Source organism: Danio rerio, chromosome 13, assembly GCF_049306965.1.
Source record: "Danio rerio strain Tuebingen ecotype United States chromosome 13, GRCz12tu, whole genome shotgun sequence".
Lineage (NCBI taxonomy): Eukaryota > Metazoa > Chordata > Actinopteri > Cypriniformes > Danionidae > Danio > Danio rerio.
This window is the reverse complement of record NC_133188.1, coordinates 29,013,725-29,039,993: the sequence shown is the minus strand read 5'-3', so window position 1 is coordinate 29,039,993 and position 26,269 is coordinate 29,013,725. Positions and strand designations below refer to the sequence as shown.

The 26,269-nt window shown below is 33.4% G+C and overlaps 2 protein-coding genes across 2 annotated transcripts in view; both read left to right on the top strand.

The window, feature by feature from the left end:
- The window catches only part of pdlim1 (PDZ and LIM domain 1 (elfin)), a 534,563-nt gene that overhangs the window by 475,570 nt on the left and 32,724 nt on the right, over nucleotides 1–26,269 (top strand). The window lies entirely within an intron of this gene.
- rel (v-rel avian reticuloendotheliosis viral oncogene homolog) lies at nucleotides 1,870–26,269 on the top strand. The gene is made up of 10 exons (NM_001001841.3): nucleotides 1,870–1,950; nucleotides 2,618–2,653; nucleotides 3,347–3,486; nucleotides 4,598–4,746; nucleotides 5,232–5,323; nucleotides 18,116–18,256; nucleotides 21,650–21,754; nucleotides 23,176–23,391; nucleotides 25,029–25,175; nucleotides 25,266–26,269. Exons 1-10 carry the CDS (start codon nucleotides 1,944–1,946, stop codon nucleotides 26,021–26,023), a joined length of 1,791 nt encoding a protein of 596 aa, NP_001001841.2. The 5' UTR covers nucleotides 1,870–1,943; the 3' UTR covers nucleotides 26,024–26,269.

Here is a 26,269-nt window from a genome sequence, read left to right as displayed (position 1 = left end):
GTGAAAATAACACTAAAAGTTCTGATGAGCAGCTATTACAGTTTAAGATCGAGATGAACACCTACACCTGTTCTGATCTACACCTGCTCCTGGTGCTGTTTGGTAACTGATTACAGGTAATGTGGATTGAATTTAAGTAATGTTTCTGAATATTTTGTAAGTGCAATTAACATCTGTCTTTATTTCTTTTCAATTTTACTTTAAAATTGTCCTTAATTTATCGCTGTGCAAAAAGAGCATGAAGATGAAATGTGAGTTAATTTGTGATTCTTGCTACTGAATTGGGCTAGAAATTAAAACAGACAAATGTATAAAATATATTCAATAAACAAGCTTCAGTCAGAATAGTCATATTTTTAGTTGGACAGAAAATGTCTACACCTGTTGATGTTCAACTAATGTTTAAGAGTTTGTGCTACACAGAAAAAGAGCACCAGGTATATTTCTTTTTTAGAATGAAAAAAACAATGATCAGCAATTTCGTGAATGTCCCTACATACTAATTTAGCTGATGTCAATCTGCAGGTGATATTTTACAAATAGTTTTAAACAAGTAAATTAACTTTTTTTTTCTATTTAGTTGGAATTTTCCGGTTAGTTTGAAATAAAATGTATTTAATCAGCCCTTTTTTTTCCTGGGTTTTGTATCAATACAGTGCCTAACTGTAAATGCAGGACCTAGATTTTAAATATATATAGAAATAATTGTATTTCTTCCACTAAGAATCCAGAAAAATCACTGTTATTTAGCTCTTCAAAAGGCACTTCTTTTTCAGCTTTAAAGGAGTTTGTAATATCTGTTGTGACTTCTGGATATATCTTCTTACCAATAACTAACATCTTTACCAACTTTAGTAATTTACCCCTGTTTTTACTAGCACTTCATTACTAGTTGCAATTGTTTTTCATTCTTTATAAGTAATTCCAGTGCATTTAAATTTACAAGGTCCTTGTTATAAATATATTTACTGTTGTAATAACTATATATATCTTGCATATCAACATGAAAACATCCTTAAGCAACTACATCTCTTCCCTATTCATTCATTTTCTTTTTGCCTTAGTCCCTTTATTAATCTGGGGTCGCCATTGTGGAATGAACCGCCAACTTATCCAGCATATGCTTTTTTTACACAGCGAATGCCCTTCCAGCTGCAACCAATCTCTGGAAAACATCCATACACTCATTCACTACGGATAATTTAGCCTACCCAATTCACCTGTACGCATGTCCTTGGGCTGTGGGAGAAACCAGAGCACCCGGAGGAAAACCATGGGAACGCAGGGAGAACATGCAAACTCCACACAGAAATGCCAACTGACCCAGCCGAGACACGAACCAGCAACCTTCTTGCTGTGAGGCGACAGCACTACCTACTGTGTCGTTAAACCACACCCTATACATTACATTAATATTACTTAATGAAAGATCTAAAAAAAAAAAAGTGTAACAGATTATTCAAAAATGCTACTTTATAGTTCAGTCATTTGTTTTTCACTTAGCAAGTATCAACTTCACCCAAAAAGTATCTTATAAATAGAAAGAAATAGAACTGAAACTGCTTGAGTAGGCATAACTAAGACATTTAAGTAAAAATGCAGTTTAAAATGAGCAGCAATTTCATTGTGTTATTACAAATATAAAACAAAGTAGTTCAATTTGTGAGTAGTAGTCTAAAGTTTAATTATTCATCACTACTGGATTTGCTTTAACAAGGATTTAGCAATGTTATATGTACGAGCATCTAATGAACAGCAAAACCCAAAGCTGAGGTAGTAAGGTTCCTTTAAATGTAGCGACGGCTTGCCATGTGGGGCGTGTCTGCTGATATTGTATATAGAGGGGAATTCCCAGTACTAGTAGTCTATGTAGTAGAAGTGTTTCTGAATATCTGTTCAGCTCTTGGAGTTCGGACGTATAACAAACCTACGACACTGGTGTTATGGATGGTGAGTACGAGTATTTATACAGTTAATCAATTCATCATGTCTTTGTACGTTACTTTTCTTACTCTTTACTGGGTTTAATTGAATCATGCGACCCATTCATACCGTGAGTCGAATCAGAACACAACGGAGGTTCTTAAAAAGTTTAGACAGACAATTAAATCTTTAATATAGACTACCAATTTGTAAATGTGATATATGAAATCCGTCAGTTATTATGAATGCTTTTATATATGTTGTCTGGAGTTTGTAAATCTTCACTGTGTTCTGTATCTTTAAAGTTTTTACACACCCTTTATAAATCAGATTCTATTGTTAAATATATATATTTGTTGGTTATATAAGCTTTACATTTGTGTAAATGTAAAATTACATACATCTCCTTCATAACAAATTGATTATTATTCATATTACCTTGAAACAAATGTGTTAATCATCTAAACTGAATATAATCAGTGTATAAACCAAACAAATCAAATGAGTTCTCAATACATGAATACGTGAGGCACAAAGTAACACCAGGAAATAAAAATGAGGAACTTTGAAAAAGCTGTTCCTCTCTCTTATTCTCATCTGCATGTTTAGTGATTCTTCCACAATATACAATGCATTGTACTATAGGTGACATTCTTCTTGATTGATTTGATCTTTGTCTTTCTTTCTTATACAGTGCAATCCCTCTCAATGCACAGGGATCCCCATCTAAGTAAGTACTCATATCAATCTCTATATATACAGTGTGAACCAGTAACATATTTACAATTAAGTTTAGGGTTGGTCATAAACTCTGACTGATCACCCATCAGATATCTTCCAACGTCACCCAGTCGCCTTAGTAAAACCGATGTAATGCTCAAATTTTCTTACTCTACTTCCTCTTTTATTTGATAAATATATGACTTCCTGTAAGTGACAGATCTGTTGTGCAGGCAAGAGTGAGTGACATCTGTGCACTACACACGGAATCAAACACTGGATCTGTTTCATGCGTCATTATCATAGATTTCAAATTTTCCCCTCAATATTTGACAGTGTTCATGTGTTATAAACAACCACTAATATCGCATGACAAATGCAGCTGTGTGTGCAGGTGTTTGAAGAAAAGTTATGATGGTATGTAAAGGCACCTGGATGAGCTCGTAAACAGTGTGTGCTGCTGACAGGTGCAGAGAGCGGGAAATTATTTACTGGCAGGCTGCGTTGTTTGTGGTCAGGTTATGGTCAGGTTCTGTGAAAGATGCAAGAAGTGGCTTGTTGCAGGTGTTTGGTGCCCATGTATCTTCGCTTTTGGCGTTTTAATGATTAATAAGACTCATTTGAGAATTTTAAATGTGTTAAAAATGTTAAAATGAACTGACGGAATAATTTGACCTGTTTTTTTTTTTTTTTTTTTGTGCAGTGGGAGAGCCATGTGTTCAGATTTTCGAGCAGCCCAAACAGAGAGGCATGCGTTTCAGATATAAATGCGAAGGTCGTTCTGCGGGCAGCATACCAGGAGAAAGAAGCTCTGACAATAACAGAACCTACCCAAGCATTCAGGTATTTACTAATAGATAAATAAAATCTATTATAGGCCTTTGGATAAAGAGAAAGAAACTGTGTCTACTTGGTAAATGTTTTGGCTCTTCGGTCATGGACGAATGTATAAAAATGATTCAGGAATGTTAAATGATGCACTTGTGTTGTTAGAGGTCAGAAATGGCCACAAGGAAATGAATGGGAAACCAATTTCATCTTGTGGGAACATTTTATACATTTATACTTCAGATTTGAAGCACACATTGTTTGGTGTAAAATGTATTTTTCATAACAAAAATAAGAATAAACAGTTTTTTACTTCAGCAATAATCTGCCAAATCTTTTACAAGTTTCTTAGAAAAAAAAAAGAGACAAAAAATGAAGCTTGTGCTTAAAAGCATTTAGGATTTATACAGTTTTAGCTGTCATTCTTGTTCAGATCTAAGATCTAAGATCTGTCTATCATTTTTTTTCTATGGAGAAAATCTGCGGATTTATGTGGAATTATTTTAAGAGTATCATCATAACTAAAAACAACATATATGAAATAAAAAACAATACCTTTTTAACTTTATTTAACGTTAACAGTGCAAATCCAATTAGATCCACTTAATTGGTAAACAAAGCAATTCTTTCATATAGATCTACTAAAAATATTACTTTTACAAATTGTATTGTAAATGAATCATATGAAAATTTTAATATTACTATATCACAATAATATTAATGAAATGGATTAAAAATTTGAAAAAATATAAATGTGCACACATTTACACAAGCAAATACATAGACTCAATGGGCTAAAAATCTGTAGATTTCTGCTCGTAGATTCTGTGTGGACCTAATAATAGCTAATGCACACACTATGTATAATCTGAAGTATTATTAAAGCATGATTTAATATCAAAAACCTTGAAGAAAACAAAACAGTCCCTGAAAAAAAACAGAAGCACTATGGAAGGATTAAGGAAGATGTTACACTATTAAAGATTATTGAAGAACACTTCACACAAAAAATGCCATTACATTATTATGTGTTATTCAAAGTGATACTTGACATTTTTAGGTATTTCTGAATGAACATTATTTCTTGGTACCTTTCTCTTATAAATGCATCTCTTTTTCCTTTTAGATTCTTAATGTCACTGGCAAAGGAAAAGTGCGTGTTACTTTGGTGACCAAAAGTGAACCTTACAAACCCCATCCCCATGACCTAGTGGGAAAAGACTGCAAGGATGGATATTACGAGGCAGAGTTTGGACCTGAACGAAGGGCCATTGCGTAAGTTCAATCTTTTAAAATCTGAACACTGTCACTCACGAGAAGAAGAAAAAATCTTCATTATCTTTAAATTTTGCTGTAATCCTGTTTGGTCCTGTTACCATTTTCCTCTTAATGAAACGAAACGTTGCTGTGCCCCACATCCAAGTCATTCCTGTGTGCTTTTCCCTTTACTCAGCCCACACACGACCACATTTCTCTTCCGAAGGGCTGTCCATTCTTCTACTTTTTTTTTTATGTTAAAGAAGCATGTTGTTTTAGAATAGGGAGCCATGCAGGGGATTCCCCGGTATGCAAAATGAGAGCTCCAGCTTGCCCTTGATTTGTCTGTATGGTTAATTCTAACCTCACTCTCCCTGTTAGCTTTAGTTTTTGGGATTAGTCATTCAAGTCGGACAGTATAAAGTACTAAACAAAGCTGGAGGTGCAAAATCAGAATGCATACGTTAACAGATTCTTTTATTTGTTTCTTTTTCTTTAAACAGTTTTCAGAATCTGGGCATCCAGTGTGTGCGGAGAAGAGAAGTGAAGGATGCCATCATGCAGAGGGTGACACGAGGAATCAACCCCTTCAATGGTGAGATTCAACACTGCTTTTTCCTTTCCTGGCCTAAACAGAATCTGCCCGAAAAAGTAGTACATACAAAGTTGATCTGATTTAGAGGGAAATTATTGAAAACCTACTATTTATGCTTTAAATAAATGCAAATGATTTCATCTGGAGTTCCTTATAAATAAGGAAATTTATATTTTCAAAAGGTACTTTTTTGTACCGAAAAGGGTCCGTAATTGTTGTACAAAAGTAAATATTAGTACCTAAAATGTTGACAAGGTACAATACTATACTTTGCAGTAGAGCTGTGCGATTAGGGGAAAATATCTAATAGCAATTTATTGTTTATTTATTTTTTGACAGATAATGTTTTTGCGAGTTGATTTATGATTAAATTTAATCTTAAGCTGATTTGAATTTAATTCATGCTTCAGCTCAATAGTCTGTAATTCGTGGCAACAATTCTGCGACAGCTCTTAAAAATGACCTGTTTTTGTTCGGTGTCTGTGACTTTGAAACCAAAATATTCCCATATTGCAAATGCTGTTTTTCTTTGATTTTAATTTGTCTATTAAAGCTTCTGAAGCAGCAGACGTCATCATCTCACAGCATAGGTCTCAAACTCGATTCCTGGAGAGTTGCAGCTCTGCACAGTTTTGCTCCAAATCTAATCAAACACAGCTGATCCAACTAATCAAGGTGTTCAAGACTACTAGAGACTATTGAGCAGGTGTGAGTTGGAGGTGGTTGGAGCTAAACTATGCAGAGCTGCGGCCCTCCAGGAATTGAGTTTGAAACCATTGGTGTTAAAGGTGTAAGGTTTAAAATTAATTTGTGTTTTCGGAGCTGCATTGTAGAACAGCACAAGGTTTATATTTTAGGTGCGATTTTACGTTTTTATTTTAATGCGAATACACTTTTGTTATGGTTACTTCTGGGGTGCACACTACTCCAGCATCTTCAAGTTGTGACAATGGGGTGTTTGAAAACATGTTATATGTTACATGTTGTATCATGCATTATAGCCTGTACAATGTGGCTGGAGATCCTTTTCTAGAATGTGATAAAAATACAAGGATGAGGAGTGTTTTCATCTCAAAATGAAAATGCACAAGTGTAAATGCATCCAAAACATGTCTCTAAATTACTCATATTCTAAATATGTCTGATGAGAGTTTTTGGTTCATACAGTTGCAATCAGAGTTATTAGCCCCCCTTTGAATTTTTTATTTTTTTATTTTTTTATATTTTTTAAATGATGTTTAACAAAGCAATGAAATTTTCACAGTATGTCTGATAATATTTTTTCTTCTGGAGAAAGTCTTATTTGTTTTATTTCGGCTAGAATAAAAACAGTTTTTATTAGCCCCTTTAAGCTATATATTTTTTGATAGTCTACAGAACCATTGTTATACTTTATAATTACCTTAACCTGCCTAGTTAACCTAATTAACCTAGTAAAAGCCTTTAAATGTCCCTTTAAGCTGTATAGAAGTGTCTTGAAAAATATCTAGTAAAATATTATGTACCGTCATTATGACAAAGATAAAATAAATCCGTTATTAGAAATGAGTTATTAAAACCATTATGTTTAGAAATGTGTTGAAAAAATCATTCCACCGTCAAACAGAAATTGGGGAAAAAATAAACGGGGCTAATAATTCAGGGTGTTTAATAATTCTGATTGCAACTGTAAACTGTTGTTACACTATATCACATTTTAGTGATATAGTAAATCATGATAAAAATGTGTGATCATTTATATGACATTTTCAAAAAGGCGGCAACACCAAAGCTCCAAAAATGCCAATTTATTAAATTAAAAAGGCTGATACAAGGCATGTAACGTTTCGAGCACACGGCTCTTCATCAGACAGTGTTCATCACAATAAGATGCTCCTTTTTGTACACTTCCAGATCACATGATCTCACATATTATCCCACAACAACAAAAATAGAAAATACACATCCATAAATTATACAACTTGGATATTCAAAACGAAAGTACAGAAACAAACCATAATATTAAATAAAAAAATAAAGAAAACTAAACAGAATACAACAGCTTTAGTCTTGCCGCCTTTTTTAAATATATATATATATATTGCACGTTTGGCTGAGCACCCAGTTACAGTGATGTGCGTGCTTTTGTACATTTTTTCATTTATATAACATGACACATTCTATTGCACGAAAAATATAATGCAATCATTGTATTTACACTGAATTTTAGCACTGAAAACATCTGCAGATTCTCTTTGGGGGGGGGGGGGGGGTTTCACTCTCTCTCTCTCTCTCTCTCTTATCATTATTTTTCTCCTACTTGTTTTCACTTTTACTCTCGTTATCAGACATTCTCTATTGATGATGGCAACCAACATCACTATGTTCAAATCACAAATGCTTTCACATTTCTCTCTTTTCTGCCATCAATACTAAATGACACAAGTTATCATCTGACAGTGCAGTTAGAGCAGAGGAAAAAGAATCACTTCTCTTTATTTAGTGAAGATGTTGCACAACTGACTGCAGTATTGAGTGGCTTAAGATCAGGGGGAATTCATTTAGTGAGGCAGGAATGTCAAGAGGAACTGTAAACTATACGTTTTTGTGAAACGGTTAACTTTGGCTTATTCTACCTCATATGCAAACAGACAAATACTTCAGGAATTCCATGCAAACTATTGTGTGGGAGGAAAATTACAGGGTGAACGCTTTGCTGGGTAATTTTCCCTTGGTGCCACCAGCGACGTTTTTATGATATTTAGTCTATAACGGTGTGATTAATTTAGACAGTATTTGTGCTTTGTCACTGCTTGTAAAGCTACACAAAATTACAGCAAACATGCACAGTTTTTGTTCATGAGGGTTTGTATAAAGTAAATTAAATTAAAGTAAAGAAAATATATGAAACTATTCCATAAAATAATAATTAAGTTTTAAAGTTTATATTTAAAAGTGAACGTTTAAAGTTTATAGTTATGGTTTTGCTTTTAATTTAGCACTTGTCAAGATGTTTAATCAGTGAAAAATCTAAGACAAGAAGGGAAACGGTAAACTACCACTGCACTAAAATAATGCAATAAACATTATTTGTCAACATGAGATGCAATATAAAACTACTATAAAGAACCTTAAAACTAAAAGGATGTAAAGTAATGCTGACAAGGGAGGTGCGGATCCAAATGCAGGTTTATAAAGAACAGTCAGGCAATCGACGGTCAACACGGGCAAACAGTACAGGCAGGCAATTTAAACTAACAGACAAGGCAAGGAAAACACGTTGTAATGTTCACAAAACTGTTCAACAAGACTCAGCAACAATGTGTGTGTACGTGCTGTCTTTATAGTCCTTGTAATCAGTTCATGAGCAGCTTCAGCTGTGAGTGTTTGCAATCAGACAGGATCTAGGCCAGGTTTGTGAGTGGTACTTGACTGGATCTTGTTGTTTTTTTGCTGGAAGATTTGTAGTTCTCTGGCGACCTGCACAGGCTGGATCGCTGGTGATCGTGACAAAGGAACCATAGTAATGTCAATAAACTAACAAAAAAAGTGAATTGTAATTTACAAGTATTCACCGTATATATTAAGGAACTGTACTGTTAAACAGGTTTACTCTAGCATTTTTACACCTTTTACCATCAAAATCATGGTCATTTTTTCGTTAATTAACCAACAGCAAGTCATAAAATACTCAACATCTTTACTCAAATTTCTTGCTTAATAATAATAGCAGATTTGGCATACTGTCCTAGGAGAGAACCCTGAGCTCGGAGATAATTGAGCCCAGAGCTCCCGCCTGGATAATGAGCATGTAAGGGGGTACGAGATTCGGTAGTTCTCGAGAGCTCCCCCTGGTAAAGATTAAAGCTGTAGTCACACAGCAATTTTCTCCCTATTGACATAGATTCATACGTATGCAAATGCGTCAGACCTGAATCGCAAGCTTGTGCGAAAAGTTTCGCAGTTCATTGCGTTGGAAAGTTCAAGCTTGGTGAACTCTGACCTGCAAAATTGCATCACATGACAGCATGAGACCAAACAAAGATCAAAACATGACCACTGGAAGGAAATTTAAAACATGGACCAAACAGTCGCTTTTTTAAATGTCTAATCATCTCGTTTAATCCCGCCCCTTTTCGCAGCGCTATACGACAGAATTTCACATGCAAAAACTCTAGTGTGACGGCAGCATAAGGGGGAGTTGGGGTGGATGGGGGGATTCTTCAAAAAATGAAGATAAGGGAGTAATGCTAGACGGGCTTGGATTAATCCGACTGGCCTACTAATGATTACAGAAGAGAGACCAGCAGTGATCAATCATATCACGTGCTCCTCTTGAAATTAGTTTGTGAAAGTTCACTTCGTAGATTCGTAAAATTTCTTTACACTTCATGTTATGTGACGAGACAAACATTTGCTATTTTAAGCATATAAACTAAAAGGTAATAAATAAAAGTGTGTGCGTATATCATGGCAAAAATGATTTAATTTTTTAAAACTTTTTAAATTTAAAAAGTGCGGCAATATCTGCAGCATTTCTTGTGCTGTTTTGCGTAAAAAAATACACATGACATAATATACATACAGGTATTAAACATGTTAACGCAAATCAAGTGTTAGATAAATTAATTTGATTCATTTCCATATATTCTATTTATATTCTTTTTATATTTGTATACTTTTAAAGGAACCCAACATTAATGCTAAATGTGTGTGCTTCTTGATATAATCAAATGCTCAACTGTAGTTTCAATCAGTTGAATAGTTGGAATGTGCCAGTTGCAGGAATATTGTGCTGACAATGATTTCATTATATGATCAATAGGATTCTACCAAACACACTGTTTAGACCAATGATTATAGACAATGCATCATCATCTGTTTATATTATTGTATATAAACTGGACTCAAAGGACTGCCCTTTGAGCAACCAGAATGGAACCTCTTGCGTTCCTTCTGTATTGTTCCCTTGCTGCAAGAACATTAAATCTTTTATTAATGAATCTTCCTTTTGGAGTTTTGGAATAATTTTTGATCCTGACATCAAGTAAATTAAATTTGAGAAGCGATGTCAAGCCTTTTATCACGTTTAGTTATTTAAACAATAAATGGTTGGATTTTAATGGTAAAAACTGTAAAAATCCTAGATGTCTACATTTCCTTAATATATACGGTGTATAACTGACTTTATCAGAATTTGCCGCATGACATTTGCCATGGTTTAGATCAGATTTAGAGTTGAAGTTTAGCAAAATTGTGAACATTCTATGGCCTTGATTTAATGTTGTATATGTAAAATGATTCAGCGAGGAGTTGATATAGATACATTACGTAGTGTAATAATCCTGTCTAGCCAAACTTCATTTGAGAAGTTTTGAAAATGTTCCAACTGCTCGTCACAGACTATGGTTCGTGAACAGTGGGAAAGTCAGTTTGTGAACTGATCTGCGCTTTTGCTTCCCTGTGTTTGTTGTGCTGCTCTCACTTCTGCTCTGAAGAGGGAACAAACATCTCTATCTTTGGCTTCATAATACTGACAGGCCCCTGAAAATAGTTAGAGTAGTCATGCAGGCTGTAGTAGTGAGATTAGTATTGATATTACTTTTGAATTTGATTATTGATGCATCGAAGGGATGATCTCATTTGCACTGACGTTATCCCACAATGATTTCACAATGACGCATAAACAAGTACAAATCATGCTGTCCTTTGTTGACAATAAATGTAAATGGTTTTGTTGTTAGTGCTGCTTTCACTAACATCAAAGTCATAACAGTAATTTTGATCAATGATGCAATTGTTTCTTTTTCGATTTGACATTTGATTAAATATTTTTACTTCGCATCAAAAAAAAAAAACAATGAAGTATGTTGACTACTTTTGTCTTTCTAATATGACGCATATAATAAAATTTGTTATTTTATTTGTTTTCATTAGCATATAATTCAAATTTTTCGTGTAAAATATCATTTATTATATATAATCAAAAATTATTGTAGTAATTACACTTTACATGTTAAATAAATTTTATTATATAAAATACAATTTAATGAAAATTATTAAGCATTATTTATTATTTATATTATATTACTAGTATTTAAAATAATATTATTATTTGTATGAATATAATAGAATAGAAATATAATTATTTATATAATTGTTAAATATAATAAAATGTTTTCATGTAGCAAAAAACTTTGTTAAATAAATTATGTAATTATAATACAAATGAATTTAAAAATCAATAAACATTTTATTATTTATAGTCCATTACTAATAATATGTATTATCTTTTGTACCAATATATAAGATAAGGTATATCACTTCCATTAGGATTTAATTAAAAGGTTTCATTTAAAATATAATTTATTAAATGTATATATTTTTAAATCTTGTAGCAATTACACTATATGCTAAATAAATGATATATCATTATATAAAATACAACTTAATTAAATTAATAAACATTATTTATTTTTTATATTATATTGCAAATATTTAAAATAATAATATTATTATTTGTATAAATAGATAATATAATATAATGTAATATAATATAATAGAAATTTAATTGAAATATTATTTAAATATAATTTAAATTTAATAAAATGTTTTCATGTAGCACTAAACTTCATATGTTACATAAATTATGTAATTAAAATACAAATGAATTACAAAATTAATAAACATTTATTATTTATTGTACGTTACAAATAATATTTATTATATTTTGTTTCAATAGATATTATAATATAATATATATTTTTACATATGATCTGTATGCGTCATCCATGTCAAATCTTCTTTATACTGTTACATAATTCTAAGCATTTCAAGTTGAAATCCCATCGAAATGTGAATTTCATTACATTTCCTCTCTTTCACACAATTCTCTTATTTGCTTTTCAATATCTGACCTGCAGTTTAAAGTGGACAATATTCACATATTACAGTTTAAATATGAAGTCATTGGTGTCACATTATATATGTCAGTGTCTAAAGTAAACCCTCATGTGTGCTATCTGTGAGATGGCAGATATGAGGATTTGCCATGATGAGTTGAGCGTGTGTTAAGCCCAGCGTATGGTGTAAAATTCACAGGTGGTGGGTTCAAGGTGACGAAATGATGGTGTTGTGCCCACAGAATGGAGAATCTTCTCTTTTCTCTCTGTATCTCACCCTGTGGTATATAGCCTACGCTATCATCATTACCCCTGCTGCCGCTGTCCACTCGCTGTGGCTGACACACACACACACACACACACGCACGCACACACACACACACACATAGACAAATAAGCATGAGCTGCTGGATGAGACTCTCGCTATCTCCCACCCACTCATCTCCACCCACCTCTTCTCTCGCTCTCTCTCTCTGTTCCTGCTTGAACATCAGTCTGCTGTTCTCCTCAGCTCATCTCCAGCTCTCTTCTTAACCCTCCTGGGCTTCTGGCCTGCACATACTGGGATTTGAAATGATACCACTTTTCCACATTGATACCTATTTCTCTCTTAAATTAAAGTAGAAGAGAACATCATCTTATACTAAATTTCTTATTGAGGCCAGCTAAAATGTCAATTTGGCTACCAAGTGGAGTGAAGTTAAATGATATGGGCTCGTCTGATGCTTTTTTTAATACTAAAATGACTAATAAAATCTCGCATTGATATAGTTTGGAAGTTTGGGCATCTGTGTGTGTGTGTGTTTATGTATATATATATATATATATATATATATATATATATATATATATATATATATATATATATATATATATATATATATATATATATATATATATATGCATGGGTTTTATAAAATGGTAAATAACTTGACAATGTTCAATAAAATACAAATAGAGTGTAAATTATTGCATTGGCCATGCTGATTCTCATAATTATCCATAATTATATCTGCACGTTTTTTTCATTTATCAGCATGGCAGATTATCTTTTTTTAAAATGTATATCTAATTTAAGTCTCTTCCTCTTTCACTTCACTTCTCTCTCTCTCTCTCTCTTTCCCTCTCTCTCTCTCTCTCTCTCTCTCTCTCTCTTTACAAATGTATAGGTCAAGCTTTTGTAATATTTACATTAATAATATATATAAACACAAATGAGATAGTAGCAGTGATAAAATAATAATAAATACAACACTACAATAATAATAAACAGTATATTTAACAATCAATATTTTTGGATTAATCTAGAACAATCTAGAACAGGGGTGTCCAAACTCCTGGAGAGGCGGTGTCCTGCAAATTTCAGTTCCAACGCCAATTTAACACACCTGAACCAGCTTATCAAGCTATTCTTGGTATAGAAAAACTTCTAGGCAGGTTTGTTGAAGGAAATTGGTAAAATAAACTAAACTAGTTGCTAAACTAAACCAGTTGCTTAACTCTGCAGGACACCGGCCTTTGGACACTACTGATCTAGAATCTCTCTCTCAATTCAATTTAATTCGAAAGAGCTTTGTAGGCATGACTTCTCAAGTGTTGCAGATTACATAAGCAATAAACAAAATCGTAAACTGATTGTATAACATTTACTTACAGAAAAACAAAACACTATTTGATTTTTGCTAAATACATCTATCTTTCTCTTAAATTTGTTTGCAATTTCTTGACTGTAAAAATAGAATATTGGCAATTATTGAAATATGTGGAAAAATAAACTAATAAGCATGTTTTTAAATTCAAATAAAAAAAGACTGATTACAAATGTTAATGTTTAGTTTTTAGTGTCAAGTAAAACTCATTCTCTTGTATTATGTGTTTGTGATGTTTAAAAGGGATGCTGTAACATTTAGGTGAGACGGATGTAATGTGTGCGACAAATCACGAATGAGGCAGGAATCGATTCTGAATTTAAGCGTTTTACTCAATGGTGTAAGCAAAAGATTTAACAATAATAACTGGGAAAAAATAAACATTTACAATGTTCTCTTAAAACGATAACAATGAGTGTAAGCCAAATCAAAGAAATTAACCAAACAAAACAATCCTTAAGTCTAAAGTCTAAACTATAGGCGATAAAAATAAACAATGAAAATAAAACCGATATCTTCAGTGCACAGCACACGACACCTGAACTAAACTAACTAAACTACGAAACTTAAAATTACACGGCAAAACACGCAAGCTAATCTAACAAAAACAAGCTAAACTAACAACAACCCTATCAAGAATATCATAAGGCTCAATTTAGAATCACACAAAAACTAAATGCTAAATGCTTTATTTACTCAAAGCCAACGAAGTTTAACAAGTGAACTCGAATTACCACAGTAAAACTTACATAAAAAAATTACCAAATATCCTAAGCATGCCAAAAACATGAAAGCGTGGAGCACAAGGGTACGCTGAGGCAAAGTGCACACCACATACTGATATGTCAGAGCTTTAAATCCTTGCGGCTCTTCTGGGGATTGGTGGAACTTAGATCGTCATAACGGTGATAGACAGTTAACTGAACCAATAAGAAACATAAAAGTATAGTGAGAAGCGTTGAGAGGAGGATGAGGGAAGTAAATAAACAAAACTAACATGGAACATAACATCTTGTTTTAAATCATTCCAAAAAACATAGTGACAGATAGTTAAAGTGACTGCTATTATTTTAATAGTAGAGGTGTTTAATATATCCATAACGTCAGATGAGCATTAATCCAGAGGCAACCTTCATCTACTAAAAAGTGGCCACAATTGTGGTTTTCTTGAAGGTTATAGTGTGCCATTTCTCTCAGGACCTGTGGATTCACAATTTCCGGATGAACAAATTGCCCTTTTTTGAGTTGTGTAGTTCAATACGATCTTGTTACGTCTGCTACAAAATAAAAAATAGATGATGGTATCAGCTATGGATATTTTTACTATATCATATCATGGTTATAAATTAGAGTATGTTGGCAGCACTAGTCAGCGTGGAGGTGTCTCTTATCGTCAGAGTGTTTGGGTGTTTGTTTCCACCTGCTGTGACCTCAGAGCCGTGTTCGTCATTACTGTGGGCGGGACACACACACACACAGACTCCTGAGAGTAACACTGGGTGGAGAAACCCGTGTGGGCGTCTGTAGGTTGGTGTCAGTGGCTTTTCTAGCTGCAACAGAATACGTGCAGACGGCTTTCCTATGCTCACTTTATCTTAACTTGCTAATAAATATGGAGGCCTGCCCTATTAAACATGTGTAATGTTTATTATACATGTGTGTATTGAAAAAAACCTATTCAAAGATGATTCCTAGGATTTACTTTTTTTTTTTTTAGTTAAGTGGTTGTAAACAAATAATTTGGGTTGAATTTAAACAAACAAATTAAGTTAAACATTACAAAATTTAATTTGTTTGTTTAAATTCAGCACATAAATTGTTTGCAATTTTGCCGACATCAGTTTTTCAGTGTACAATAGTGCACAAAATATAAAGATGAATAGATAAACAACTTATTTCTAAATGACATTTATTTATTTATTTATTTATTTATTTATTCATTTATTTATTTATTTATTTATTTATTTATTTATTTATTTATTTTGTTAAATTACACTGTTGTTGTTTTAGGACAGCACAATACACTAAAAAAACAGTAGATTAACCAATTTCCGTATTTTGTGATTCCTGTTTTTATTTATTTATATTATTATTATTATTATTATTATTATTATTATTATTATTATTATTAATATTTGCATTGTGGGGCCTTAATCTTTTCTTTTGAACAACCTTTGATGTTATGATGTGATATATTGTCTGGTTTGGTGTTTCAAATTATGATTAAAAAAAAAGCCTGGTAATAAACTGCCAGCGCATTTTACAGACTTAATTATTACACAAGATATTGATTCGAAGCACTAAAACTTTAGTAATAGTCATTTCAATGAAATGTACTGTTGATTGTGCATCATCAAAAGTCGACAGAGCAGAGATCAACACCCCATAATACAATTCACAACCGTAAATAACCACAAAAAAAATGTAAATCATGAAATATGAAACCTGTCAATTAACAGATTTTTTACAGTGTATCTACAGACAGTATTTCCTCAAAATAGAACCACAAGTGGACACATTGTGTTTTATCCCATAGTACACAGTCGGTGACATATTGTCATCACAATACATACAATACCATAAACTTATTTATTTGTGGTTTTATTACAATTTTACATGAATATATGACTTTAAAAACTTTAGAACATGTTCTTTAATATTTAATATTTAATATTTTTGTTATCAGACAATAATTAGGGCTGTACGATATAGGAAAAATCTAGCATTATGATATATTTTTTAAAAATTTTGCCATATTGACCTTATTCTAAAATGCGGAAGTGCGCCTGTTTTCGCAATTGTTTTAGAACTTCCGATTCAGTTGCCTATGGGAGAAATGACTAGGAATAATAAACGGAAAACGGTCAAACTACTTGCTTCACAAACAAATGTTTGCATGACTATACAGGCCAAGTAGAATAATATAATAAGAAAATATCAGTTTGCAACATCAAACAGCAAAACGAGCAGCTTTAATGTCTAAAAATGAATGGAAGTGAATGAGACCGGAAGTCTCGAGCCAAAAATATTCAAATGGCTGCGCCTGCTCGTCGGCGAAGAATAAGGTGAATACATTGCAATATAAATACAATTTCACCAGATAACTTGAATATCTCTATTTCGAAAGAAGTTATAATGTTATCTAAATAAAATATAATAATAAAATATTCACCAATAATAAAATTTAATAAGCAATCTATACAATTTTTGAGGTCCCCCAACACATTTTCAATATAGTCTGTGCTATTTGTAGTGCATTTCTGTATTTGCATGTGTTGTATTTTCTTGCATAACAAACTATTAATATAATAAAGAAAAAGATACAATTGAAAAAGTGGTTTATCATTTTCCGAGTCTAACAGTGTTTAAGTACAGTAACTGAATGATAAAAATAACAGTAATTCAATAAAATTAATTGTTGTTAAAGTAATTATTCAATGTATTATGCCTGAATGCTTTTAAGATCAATATACAATAACAGGCATCACAAATGCATGCAAATGAAGAATTGTAATACAAATTCAACATTGCGTATGCTCGCAATGTGACTATTGCGAGTGATCACATTGCAATATCGATGCTCATTTAATATTGTGTGCAGCCCTACCAAAAAGGCACCACAATAAATAAACTTGACGATTTAAGTATTTTTAATAACCATAAAAAGTACCATAACATATAAATTGATATGTATTTCATTTGCATAAATTGAATATGCATATTTCCCAGTGATGGGTTGCAGCTGAATATCATTATCATTAAATATCATTGTATTAAAGTAGAAAAGTATAAGTTTACGTATTTCATATATTATAAACATTAAATTTTAAATAAAGAATCATAAGTCTAAGGCACTCTTAAAGTAGTTGACGTAGTTTATTTTTTTTAGTGCCTTGTACTGTGTGTTTCTTTATGTTTCCCTTGTCCAAAGAGCACCGTCATTTTGTTTGATTCTGGATTTAATTATAGATCTGTTACATTTTACATTGTGTCAATGACTATGTTAAGTATGCGTTATCTACATGAAATCGAAGTCATGTTATAAACAAAAGTTGTTCAAGCATGTCAGCTATTTTTGAACAAACTGAATTAGTTTTCATTCTTGTATCTGTTTCGTGTTCTTCTCCCTCTTCCTCTTTCCTCCTCATTCAGCTCATTCACATGACTGGCTTTCTGTGTTTTGACACACAGGTGACATCCAAGATTCTTATTGTGTCTAATATGTTTTTTTATTTTTTTTTATTGTGTGTGTGTGTCCACAGTTCCCCGTGAGCAGCTGCTACAGACTGAAGAGTATGATCTGAATGTGGTGCGTCTGTGCTTCCAGATTTACCTGCAGGATGAGAGCGGGATGTACAGCACCATGCTGCCTCCCATCGTTTCCAACCCCATCTATGACAACAGTGAGTTGGCACACAGTATTAAGGATCAAAATCACATTTTTCTGAGTGTTTGTATCATTAGGATTGTCTCAATGTTTTCCTTAAGCTAGTGTGCTCCAATACAATAAGACAATTTGGATTTAGAAGATATTAGCATTCAAAACTTGCAGCATTTCACCTCTGCCAATAAGAATCAATGAATTTCATGATTAGCTCTTCTGACCAATCAAATGCTCTGAAATGCCCCTCCTCCAAAAAGGCATGGCGCACTTACTTTTTTAAAATTTGTGGCTAGAATCTGGGTATGTATTTGGCGCTTTTTGCATTAGATTTATTATGTTGGTTTGTTTGAATACAATTTTTAAAAAATGTAATACAGTATTTTACTGTACTGCAATATTAATGTTCATTTTAAAATATTTTTTAGTAAAGTTAAGTTCAGTAAAGCTTTTTTTCAGTGTGAATATGCATGTACAGTTAAAGACCATATTACTAGCCCTCCTTTAAAGCTGTATTATTTAAAAATATTTCTTAAGTGATGTTTAACCGAGAGAAGCTTTTTTTTTTAAACCCTTTTTATTTTAAATATAATATTTTAAGAACTTATTTTTTAAAACTTATGACATTTTTATTATTTTGCAAGATGCTACTGTGACAGATGTTAGAGCAACCAACTCCCATACAAAGAATCGCCGGTTGGATCCCAACTTAGACTGGGTTGGGTGCAGTAGGACCAGTGGGTTAAATGTGGGGGCTCGTCCGGGATGGGAGTGAGGTTTAGGTGGGTTAGTGTAACAGAGATCAGCTAGCGTAATGCTATGCAGGTAAACCTCCCTCCTCTGACCTCAAAAGGTGCTCTAGTGAAAGACTCTAGAGGCCATGGCCTTTAGCCTCCTTGTTAGAACAACCGACTCCAATACAATGAATCACTGGTTCGATCCCAGCTCAGACCTGGTTGGGTACATTAGGACCTGTGGGTTACACGTGGGGGCTCTTCCGGGTTGGGAATGAAGTTTAGAGGGGTGAGTGTAACAGAGACCAGCTAGCAAAATGCCATGCAGGTAAACAAAAAAACGCCAGTTCGATGCCAGCTCAGACCGGATTGGGTGCGGTAGGACCAAGCGGCAACCTCCCGCTCTCCCTCAGGAAGCAAATACGGAAGTAACTAAAACTGCAATTCATCCGAAATTCCGCTAGTCCTGGCCGCTCCTGGCTCCAAAATAGAGCAAATTTCAATTGAGCCCACTTTTAGAATGGCCAACTTTACAGCAGAAAAAAAAGTGTTTACAGCCTGGTACAAAAAAAGATTTTGGTTAAAACAGCTAATATTACCCTTCATGACAACTGTGGGGGGGGGGGTGAATTTTTTTTATAACTCATCCGTTTCCTTTATATTAAGTTATATTAAGTTTGCATAATTAAGGGAGTGGCCACTTGAGTGACAGCTAGGTCTTGTTGCTCGCCGTCACGTCACCTCAGCTGAATCCTGCAGATTAGCCACTGATCTCGGCATATTTATCATATTTCTGTGTTGTTTTATGTGGCTTTACACAGTCAACTGCCTTTTGGACTTGTTTCCTACAATTATTAGATGGCATGGCATGCTGAGTGCACTTAATTGTGCTCACAAACTATTCACGTGGCCTCCATTTCCTATGTGAGTAAAGTTATATACTTATATACCATCTCTATAGATGTATTTGTTTTAAGATCATTTATCGTTTATATTTATATTAAGAGCTGTAATGGACTCCAGAATCTGACGGATTGATTATCTGTAGGCTCTAGAACGGTCATCTGAAGCATTGTCATACAGTGTTATGCTGGATTTCATCAATAGTCTTACATTAACTAACACAGACTATATCTGAAGTGTTTGGAAGTAATTCGCGTTTTCCACCTGTTGAAAAACGTCATAAGAACAATACTTAGTGGCTCAATGTATTACAGCAGTGTTTTTAAAAGACTAAACACTTTATTGATATAGTGTACAACCAAGCACAAGTGGTCATAATACAAACGAGTCACAGGTGATAAAGTATTAGGCGTTCTCCCAAAGTAAAGTGTGTCTGAGCCAGGTCCAAGCAAAATGCCAGCACGTGTCTGTAGCTCCGCTCACTCTCCGCCTCTTTGCCCTTGTTTGGTATCCCGCCGTGGGTGTGATGACGCGCGAACAAAATGGCGACGGGTGGCCGCGCCTACTTGTGGCTTCTTTTGCGCTCTTTAGAAACCTATAGGTGATGTCACGGATACTACGTCCATATATTTTACAGTCTATGGGTAGGACTAGTGGGTAACACGAGTATTCAGCTTTAGGTACAATTAGAAAGCTTAACTAGGTTAACTAGGCAGGTTAAGTAGCCACATGAGTAGCCAATTTATAACAGCAAATTTGTTTTCTTTACTTTTTTTTCAAGCCAAACTAAAAGAAACAGGATTTAATCCAGAAGTAAATCACTTGGAGAATATTTGAACATTATTTCACTGTATTTAAAAGTTCACTGTATTTACAATATTAATTACAATTTTAACTGTATTTTGCATGAAGTACTATAATTTACTGTGGGAGAAAAATGACAACAAATTACTCTCCATATATTAAAATATAGGTACTATAAAGGAATATCATTACATTAAAGTAACTATTTAATATATCTTACTCATGTTTGTCTTGTTGTGTTTTTATGTTGCTTTTAATTGACTTATTTGTCCAAAAACATATTTTGTTGTATTATAATCGTAGTTATTTTAGTAACTTTAAAGCTAAGTGACAATTTACTACAAGCTAAAAGTTTTCTGTGCCATTTTATAGACATATAAATCATACAGATCCCAATTCCCAACGCAAACATACAGAATGTCACTACTAGCATAGCAGAGAGCAGGAAGATCTTTTGTGGCAATGCACTGCTGTGTGACAGAGCTGACAGTGGCCACATCCCACACTACAGGAAGTAAATATGGTCCATTTCAACACTTCCTCACGTGACGGTGGTGTTCAGCACAACAGCAGTGCATTCACAGAGTTTTTGTGCGGTTTTGCGATGCTAAAGAAGTAAAAAAAACTAAGGTCATAAAATCTTTCATCCACACATAAAGGCTGATTCTCATTCATTTCTAAAGACACTGCAGTAAAAACATGAGCTTGAAAACATGCAGACGCTCCAAATTTTAAACTAATAATCTCGTTTAACCTAGAAAAGAGGAAGTAAACATCTTCACCCTCACTGTCTAAATCATGACAGGTTTGACTGCTTTTTCAGTGTAAGGACACAATGTTTGCAAGCGTGCCTGCAGATACTCTGATAAAGTCAAAGAATGCGAGCGATTATTTCCTCAGGCGCATTTTGTCTGTGTTTCAAGTTGCTTAAGACTTTCTAATCTTCAATCTGATTGGCTTGTGCTGTTTTTCAGGGGCCCCGAACACAGCCGAACTGCGGATCTGCCGGGTGAACAAGAATAGCGGCAGTGTAAAGGGAGGCGATGAGATTTTCCTGCTCTGCGATAAAGTGCAGAAAGGTACGCTTTTAAGTCTTTGGAGTAACTTGAGGCGCTTGAAGGCATTTCAGTCATTTTGGTATTACTTGTTTAAGAACAACCTTGTTTGTACATTCTGTACAACATCTCACTGAAAAGTAGGTCCACAAACTCAAACACTCAAAAGACACTACAAAATCTGAGTGGCTGCAAAAATAAAAATCAGCCACTTGAGTTTTTTGGGGGTTCACAAAGTCTAGATCTGACACAGAAAAGGGTGTGGAATGTATTTTTACATGATATTCCATCCAAAATTGCTTATTGCACCCTTTGTAAAAGACAATGAATGAAAATTATTTTCAATTTAACTCATAATTTAATAATTCTTTCTCATATGTTAATTTTTCATGTTCATAATTTTTAAATAAATTTTATTATATTTATATATCTATCTATATATATATATTACATGATATTCCATCCAAAATCGCTTATTGCAACCTCAATAAAGGCCAATGAATAAAAAAATATTTTCATTTTGATTAACTTTTTAATAATTTAATCTCATATGTTCATTTTTCATATTCATCATTTATTTTTATCTATTTATTTTATTATTACTTTATATTATTTTATATATTGATTTATATTTTTACATGATATTCCATCCAAAATTGCTTTTTGCATGCTTAGTAAAAGACAATGAATAAAAAATAATTTTCATTTTGATTAAATATTTTATAATCCAATCTCATATGTTCATTTTCATCATTTATTTATTAATTTTTTTCGTTTATTTATTTGTTTGTGATTTTATTGTTTTAATATATTTTCCTACATTATATTCTATCTAAAATTGCTTATTGCACTCTTAATAAAAGTCAATGAATGAAAAATGATTTTCAATTTGATTAATTATTTAATATTTATATCTCATATGTTCATTTTTCATACTCATCATTTAAGTTTTTTTTTTTTAAACAGACATTTAACTGACTAAAAGAAACTTTGCAAGTACATGTCAACTTACACTAACCCTAACCCCAACCTAACAGTATACTTATAACCAAATGAGAATTAGTTGGCATGTAACTTAAATTTAACAAATGGACCATCAAAATAAAGTGTGACCAATTATTTTACATGTTTTTAATATATTTTACATGATATTTCATCCAAAATTACTTATTACACCCTTAATAAAAGACAATTAATGATAAATCATTTGCCATTTAATAATTCAATCTTATATGTTCATTTTTCAAATTGATCATGATTCATTTAATATTTTATTTTATTTTAGTTCCTCTGTTAGTCTACTCTTTTGTTTGTTGATTTCAGAATTGACCAGTCATTTCATTTCCATTTATTCAAAATTAACTTCATTTTCATTCTTAGTTTTTTTTTCATGCCATTTTTTTCATTTAACCCATTCCTCACACCATCACATGATCTTACTCTAGATGACATCGAGGTGCGGTTCTTCACTCAGACCTGGGAGGCCAAAGGCTCTTTCTCTCAGGCAGATGTGCACAGACAAGTGGCCATAGTGTTCAAGACCCCTGCTTACTGTGACACCAGCATCACTGCTCCGGTCACTGTGCGCATGCAGCTGCGCCGACCCACAGACCAGGAGGTCAGTGAGCCCATGGAGTTCAGATACCTGCCTGATGACAAAGGTAAATAATAATAAGAAGAATATTTTTTACACTTATTATTTATTGGATTGTTTGCTTTTGCTTCATGACAAATAAGATGTCACAATTTTACAATGGCAAATAAGTGATGAAATGAAGTTTAAAAACACATGCTTCATAGAAATGTGATTTCAAACAATGCCATGATCGCATTTTCTTATAGTTCTTATCAATATTTGCTATTAACAAATTATTAACTATGACTAACACCTCAAACGAATAATGTGCTGCTTATTAATAGTTAATAATACAGTAGTAATAAACTATATACTTTAAATACTTTTTTTTATTTAGTAGTATTAGGAATGTAGAACAAGATTATGCAGAATATGTACTTTATAAGTACTAATAAACAGCCAATATGTTAATAAGAGACATACAAATATGCTAGTTGATTGTAAAAAATGGTCAAAATCTTTTAGATGTGGTATTAAAATGCTTATTTTGTCAACTGAATCATAAAAACCAGGCCACTTCGAGAGATAGATGTGTTTCAAAATGCTTTTAATTGGATCCTTGTTGGAGAGTAATGGGTTTGAACAACCAAAAAAATACCACCAACTGGTACATCTGCCTACTGCTGGATTTTTTTATTTTTCATTATAGGACATGTTGTTTAATTGTGCTTGCCAGACGGGATTTGTTTGAAATCATGTTTAGTTTAAAGGTGAAAATGAACAGCAACTATGTTAACCAAAAAAAACACCATACTGTATGTAAACGGGAATATGTATCCTTCTTATGATCAGATTTGCTAAAAACACAATTTAAAGGGGACCTATTATGCAAAAATCACTTTTTAGGGATTCAAACACAATACTGTAGCAACAGTCTGCGAATATGACCAGCTTTTAATAGTAACATTTATTATTTTTTAAATATATAATCACACTTCATAAAAACAGTCAGCAGAAACACTTTGTTTGACATTCTCACTTCGTACATGTTATCAGAAGGGGAAATCCCCACCCATTAGTGAAAATCTCTCCCTTATTAGCATAGGACATTAGTCTTCATTTTTGAATCTGCCACCATGCAGACGCATAGGCATATATAGCTCCTCCCTCTTTTACAAGCTCATTTGAATTTAAAGCCACAACCACCAAAATGGTCCAATTTGAATCAAAGGGGGCGGTTTCAACGAGTTCTAAATAATTATTTGTGTGGTATTTTGAGCTGAAACTTTACCTACACACTCTAAGGACAACAGAAACATATTTTAATTCTTTTAAAGAGCATAATAGGTCACCTTTAATATAAATACTATTAAGTATACATGTCATTTTTTCCTTTTACATAAAATTTCAAATTATGAATATAAATATCACAAAATTTTTGTAGTTTTTACCATACTTACAAAACAAAGTGTATTTTTATGCACAAATATTATATATTTGTAAACATTTTAAATACATGAATCCCATTAGTTTTAGAGAAATATGTGTGTATATATATATATATATATATATATATATATATATATATATATATATATATATATATATATATATATATATATATATATATATATATTTTTTTTTTTTTTTTTTTTTTTTTTAGGTTAAATGATCTTTAAAGTGTAACCGTTTGAATATACTTGAACATTTGTACTTTTTTAGATCCCTACGGCTGTCGTGAGAAGAAACGTAAAATCGACATGCAGATGAAATCCTCCTTCCCAAGCTTCTCCCAGGAAGCCATGAGCTTCATGAACAGAACAAAAGCCGTGTCTTCAACCAACTTGATGAATCAGAGAATCAAAACCGGTGAGACAACACAACAGCCATTACCAAATAACTGCACACACTCTTCATACAAACAATATCACTATATAACATGACAAAATCTTCTTGCAGAGCCACCAAATTTTTATCGCCCACCAAACCAAGGGGTGGCCCGCCAAAATCAGCCAGTCTATTATAACAAAGGCCTTCGGTCCTGCCCTATGATGCCACATCCATCAGAAACCACGACACAAGGAGCTCTAAGCCAGTGGACCAGTCAAGTCACCAACACTTCTGTGCCCAATAATGTTGTAAGTCTACAGCAGGTGAACCCAAGTCCCAACATGCCAAGTGCAGGGGAAAATGGAAACAGCCTTCCTCTGTTGACCTCGATGGATCTGGAGATTCTTCAACCCAACGGACCAACCGGCAACCAGCCTCGACAGGACCTACTAAACCAGCAGGTTCAGCAATCCCAACAGCCACCACAAAGACAAGGACAGGAAGGAGCCTGGTATAACTACAGCTCCCAACAGCCTCAAAACACACAAAATGGAGCATCAGGCGCTAGTGGGTCACTAGCAACGGGCTACCAGTTTACAAGCGGCTTAGAGGATGATATCTTGCAAAGTCTCATGGGTAATCATCAACCAGGCATCCAGTTGAAACAGGAACCTCAAGGGCTGAGCAACATGGCTCCATTGGTCAACTCGGATTGTGTACAGTCCTTCACAGCCCTCCTAAACTGCAACAATGGAAGTACTCCAGAACACATGAGACAAATAGACCCCAATGGCGCCAATCAGAGGGTCTCGCAGATACAGTATCCTTCTGGAAATATGGGGCAGGAGAGCCATCTTGAGCATTACACCTGGCACTTTCCCGAATAGAGTTGAAGATTTTTCTCGGTCTTTAAGCGTAGGCCACGGTTTATGTTCACTGAATGTATTTTTGATTAAAGATCTGGAGGGTTTGTTGTGTAGGGATTACTGTAAATGCTGATTCACACCGCACTGATAGATGACGATATACAGACAGGACAATCAAAAGAGATTACAGTACATCACTATTTGACCCTATAGATGCCATGAGAAATCATGGAAATGATTGCTGACAAGAGAAAATGTGCTGATCCA